The following is a 6,000-nucleotide window of genomic DNA, read 5'->3' as shown; positions in this document are numbered from 1 at the left end:
TACCTGTGGCTAAATAAACTTATTTACTTACTTGCTTATGTAGCCAAATCTCAACGTGAGTTACTACATTAATTATTATTATTATAATAAAAAACAAGGGCTAAACCTACAAGGGTCACACAGTGCCGGTTACATCAAAAAAAGTAAACGATAGCAACTTATTTCTACTGGGACCCTTGATAATATCCAACTCATTATCATTACTAACAATATAGCTTAATCATCTCAACATGAGTTACTATATAAGACCATTACGACAAAGCATTAACTTAGGTACGAAGCCTATAATATATATACATATATATATATATATATATATATATATATATATATATATATATATATATATATATATATATATATATATATATATATATATATATATATATATATATATATATATATATATATATATATATATATATATATATATATATATATATATATATATATATATATATATATATATATATATATATATATATATATATATATATATATATATATATATATATATATATATATATATATATATATATATATATATATATATATATATATATATATATATATATATATATATATATATATATATATATTTATTATATTTGCAGCCATGATTTCAGCGGAGAAAGACAGATTGTGAGAGTTAGTGTTGTGATGTTGGTGTTCTGTGGTGTGTGTGGCCAGCCATGGCCTGGTGCTGCCATCTGCTGTACTCACTAAGTTTGTTTTGTTACTGTAACACAGGAGGAGGTCCTTGAGTACCTCACAACCACACACTGGATTACCTTGTCTTCACCTACTTCTAGCAGCCCTCTAGCGTCATACTAGTGCTTCTGGAGCGTTTGTGTTGGCTGTGTCATCGCTGGATATCATCTAGCGAGTTGTGTGGATAATAATAGTGGTGTGGATATGCAACTTTCACAGCGCAAGTGTTGATACTTGGTGTTCAGTGGTGTTTTATGTGTCCTTGGCTGTGCTTGCTGACCCAAGTACCACCAGCACTCGCTAGTGTGATGGACTCACACACTTGCTAGAGCCTGACTACTTACAAGCAGCTCACTGTCACTAGACTCAGCAGAACTTGTGGACACATTCATCTGCTGTGGAGGTCGCCGAGCTTGACACTGGCATAAGGAATGTAATTTGTGTATTAACTGTGGAGGAATATATAGACAAATGGCAGTGCGGGCAAGATTTGAGACTGTTTGCTTCAGTGCCTTGCAGGAAGAGAAAGTCCAGCCAGCATCAGTGCAGATCATATTTCAGTAACAGCTCCATTTTAAGCTCAACCAGGGAAAGCAAAGTGTCTTCCAATGTGTCCATCAGCAGCAGCAGTTCGAGTGATGAGATGAGCCTGACATCAGATGGTGGGGGGCAAGGTGGAGGGGGAGAGTCCAGCAAGCCATATGATTACTTGTTAAAGTTTCTGTTGGTGGGCGACAGTGATGTTGGCAAGCACGAGATCCTACAGCCCCTCGAGGACGGCTCCACCGAGTCCCCCTTCTGTGTTGGCAGTGGTGAGCTAAGCACTACTTTCTTCTTTATTAGCCCCATACAACTCTATTGTACCCTTAACAATGCTGTCCTAGTAGCTCAGTTGGGTGTGTTTTCTTAAGATTCCTGCTGTCCTTGTTCACCTAGCAGTGTAGGTACTTAGGTGTTAGTCGACTGTTGTGGGTCTCTTTCTGGGGACAAATTTAAAATTAATCCAATTGCCTGAAATGCTCTGCATAAACAGGTTTTCTGTAAGTAAGTAAGTAAGTTTATTCAGGTATACACAAATACAGTTACATAGAATTATCATACATAGCAGCATATGTGTAGAGAACCTAGGATAACTCAAAAAAGTCAGACAGAGTGACTTATTTCCATTGGGGTCCTTTTACCTTATTATTATAATATAAAGGTTATAATATTTTCTTATTCTACAATGAAGATAACATCTTATTATCATACTAAAAAGACTATTTATTTATTTATTTATTTATTTAAAATTTGAGCACACATACAGAGGTACAAAAAATACAGATAAGAGCAGCATGCCAAAGCGACTTATACTATGCATAGCATTACGGGCTACACGAGGGTCATTAAGACTATCTACAATACGAGGGTCATTACTAGGAATAAGGTAAAATTTACACGTATGTTAGCTAAAAACTAGAAAATTATTCCCCTCCCTTTCTGTAGCTACATTCATCAGACACCTTTTGGCACTCTTCTTAAACTGGTTCATGCTATGACTGGCTTTGACATGTGTGGGTAGTCTGTTCCATTCCTTTATTGCTGTACAATAAAAGGTGTTTGACGCCTGGCCAATGACTGTGGGTACTACAAAGTTGTGCTCTCTCCCCCTAGTACTATGATTGCTTTGGTTCCCAACCTTGACAAAATTGACAGCAAGATATTCTGGACACTGTTTGTGAGCAATTTTATAAACATGATTTAGCTTCAGTTGTTTTACTCTGTCTTCAACATTCAGCATATCCAACTGCTGTAATTCATCCTGGCCTACATGTTCTCTTGGTCCCAGCCCCAGGATGAATCTTACGATTTTGTTCTGGGTGATTTGCAGTCTTATCTTTCAGTTTTTTTGTCAAGGCAGAGTACCATGAATGCAAGCGTAATCCATATGGCATTGTATAAGGGCTAGACATAGGGTCCTGCTTGCCTCAGTAGGTAGACACTGTGCTTGTCTATACAGGAACTTCAGTCTGGCATTCGCTTTCTTTACTACAGTGTTCCCTATCAATTCTCCTGACATGCATGGGTCAAAGGGGATTCCCAGATATTTTACTGATGAAACCAAAGTGATGGGCTCCCCATTACACTGAACATTAAAATTATTTATCCTTCTCAGTTTGTTTCGTGCCAAAGAGAATGGCTTCAGTTTTCCCTAGGTGTAATGATAGTTTGTTGTCTACTAACCATTTGCTGCAGGACTCCAGTTCCAGTGTTAAAACATTAGCAATATCTTGTGGGTCTTTACCTGTCACTACCAACTAGGTGAGTACAAATAGGAAGCGCGTCTGTCTGGCGCTCAGCAGACGGAGGATCAAGCCTCCATGTCATGCGCTGAATGATCCCCATGGATTTAGCGCTTAACATAAATTAAAAAAAAAAAAAAATTTACCTGTCACTAACAGAGCACTGTCATCTGCATACAGTAGGAGTTTGCACTTGACACTGATAGGCATATCATTGACATAACATAAGAATAATAAGGGACCCAGAATACTACCTTGGGGAACTCCACATGTTATCGGCAGGGGTTCTGATTCCGTTTTGTTGATTTTGACTATTTGTCTCCTGTTGCTAAGGTAGGACTTAAACCAGTCTACAGAACCTATACCGATAGCTTGAAGTTTCTTACTTAATATATTGTGGTTGACAGTATTGAAGGCCTTTTGCAGGTCTAAGGTTACCATACCTATGAGGTTCCCCCTTGACATTTCAGTTCTCAGGTAATCCATCAGATTAATAAGGGAGGTGTCGGTTGAGTAGGATCTTCTAAAGCCCGATTGATAGCTATGGAGAATGCTGTTGTCATTAAGGTACTTAACTACTTGAGAATACACCGCCCTCTCCAGAATTTTAGATATTATACTGAGTATACTAACAGGCCTATAGTTGCTTACATCAGACCTATTATTTTTCTTGAAGATAGGAGTAACTCTGGCCTCCTTGAACCCCTCCGGTACGGTATTAGTGGTGATTGATAGATTTATTATGTGAGCAATAGGGATTGACAGTTCAGAAGCACCATCTTTTAGGAACTTAGACGGGATGTTATCAGGGCCTGTGCTCTTAGTTGGGTTTAACCTGCTTAGTTCTTTTTGAATGAAGTCATGAGATACACTTACTAGTTGACAACTGTTTGGGGTTACCCCTTTATTGGTATAGTATGTTTGAAACTTATCAGAGTCTGTGTTAAAGGTATTTGATGCAGCTGGTAGTTTACTTACTAGTGTTGATGCAACAAATGTGTAGTAGGAATTAAAGCAATTTGCCACCTTAGATGTTTTGTGGCATACCTCATTATCGATAGTGAGTACTATGTTAGACCTATCTACTGGCTTATGGCTATACCCCAACTGTTTTAGTTGTTGCCAGAGCTTTCTGGGGTTATGCTTATACTCTTCAATTTTTGAGCAGTAGTGCTTTGCCTTTGCTCCTTTTATAAGTCTCTGTACTCTGTTCCTCACCCTTTGGAATTCATTTAGTGTTGCAATATCCCGTATGTTTGCTTTAAATCTTTTTAGCAGCTGGTCTCTGAATTTCATATTATCTAATATCTCAGTAGTCATCCAGGGTTCAGTTCTTCGTTTAATCCTAACCTCTTTAACTGGTGCAATATTATCAAGGATGGTAGTGAACATTGTTTTGAATTTTTCCCAGGCATCGTTCACGTCCGTGCAACTTGTTATCTCTGTCCAGTCACAATTGTGTAGCCTATTTACCAGTGTTTCTTTACTGTAGTTTCTAGTTGACCTCATTTTTATTGTCCTGTGTAGGCCTATCCTATCCCTAGTGATTTTCCTGGTGCAGTAAATGATGAAATGATCACTTAAGACCTGTGGTAATGACGCCTGACTGACTAATGTTCTCAGAGCGGTTACAAAGTATGTGGTCAATTAGGGTGGCTGAGAACTGTGTGATCCGGGTTGGTGTATTAATTAGTTGAGTGTAGCTATTTAATCCTAGAATTTGCTTATACCTTTTGCATAGCCCGTTATTTTGCTGCTGAAAACAGACATTGAAGTTGCCCAGTATTATTGTCTCGCAATTGTTTTCAACTCCGGACAAGACTCTGGAAAAGTCTTCTAAGAACTGGTCCTGGGTAGGAGGGTGGTAACTAGTTCCTACTAAGATGGGTTTGGCCTTGGGAAGCAGCACTTCAAACCATAGAATCTCCAGTTTATTGTTATTTAAATCAGGTCTTGGGTTGTAAGCTAAGTCATTTCTAATGTAGGCACATACTCCACCACCCTTTCTGTTCCTATCTAAGCGTTTTATATTGTAACCTTCTATTTTGACCTTGTCGTCAGTCACCGTATCATCCAACCAATACAATAATACAATATACAATAATAGTATGTCATTGATGTTGGTTAGGTTTGTATAAGTTATATCATTATTATTATTTGTTTAAGTTGTATCAATTATTATTATATAAGTTTTATTATTATTATTATTATTATTATTATTATTATTATCCTCATTCAATTTAAATTATTTTGAAGAACTTATATGATATTTTAGGTTAAGTAATCATAAATATCACTTCCATAGCATTAAGGCATATTGCTAACTGCTGGATGAATTACAGAAACCTGAAATGCTTACAGTGACAGATAGATCAAAGCAGCTAAAATTTGTATTATCTATAGAGTTCTTAACAATCAGTTTCTAGAATGTTTCCTCATATTGTGTAAAGGTTATTAACCAAAGCCAGTATGATATTAGGGTGAGCGAACATAATTTTGTAGGTGCCCAGGCCTCAAATACCTATTATAGTAAGTTTATTTAGTCACAGTTACACACAAGCACAAATATCATACATAATGTAAGTTACTTAGGATAACCCAGAAAAGTCAAAGTGACTTATTTCTATTGGGGTCCTTGATAAAGGAATGGAATGGATTACATTTTCATGTTAAGGCAAGTCTTATTATACAATAATTTAAGAATAAAGCAAAAATTATCTAATGAATGATGTTCTACAGGGAAGATAGTGATTTATGTATTGTGACAATATGTATAATTTGTTTTTGAGTTCAATATTGTGATGATTAACTTTTATTAATATTGAGGGTATAAATAAAATGACATTTACATATGACTATGTAAAAATAAAACTGGAACTGTATATATAACACAAGGCCCCAAATGGAAATAAATCACCCTACTTAACTTTATTGGGTTATTCTATATTAAATTTTACATAATAAACTACATAAAACCATTGTAAGAGTTTAACTTGTGTATGAGGCT

At 36.2% G+C, this 6,000-nt stretch overlaps 1 protein-coding gene across 1 annotated transcript in view; it reads left to right on the top strand.

Moving 5' to 3' along the window:
* The first annotated feature begins 685 nt into the window (after window positions 1–685).
* Window positions 686–6,000, top strand: part of Rab40 (RAS oncogene family member Rab40) — a 53,314-nt gene continuing 47,999 nt past the window's right edge. The window contains exon 1 of the mRNA XM_053773553.2: window positions 686–1,523. Coding sequence (XP_053629528.1) covers window positions 1,355–1,523 — 169 coding nt within the window. The 5' untranslated portion in view covers window positions 686–1,354. The remainder of the gene's footprint in view (window positions 1,524–6,000) is intronic.

Source organism: Cherax quadricarinatus, chromosome 12 (genome assembly GCF_038502225.1).
Source record: "Cherax quadricarinatus isolate ZL_2023a chromosome 12, ASM3850222v1, whole genome shotgun sequence".
NCBI classification, from domain to species: Eukaryota; Metazoa; Arthropoda; class Malacostraca; order Decapoda; family Parastacidae; genus Cherax; species Cherax quadricarinatus.
This window is presented reverse-complemented; position numbering and strand designations above follow the sequence as displayed.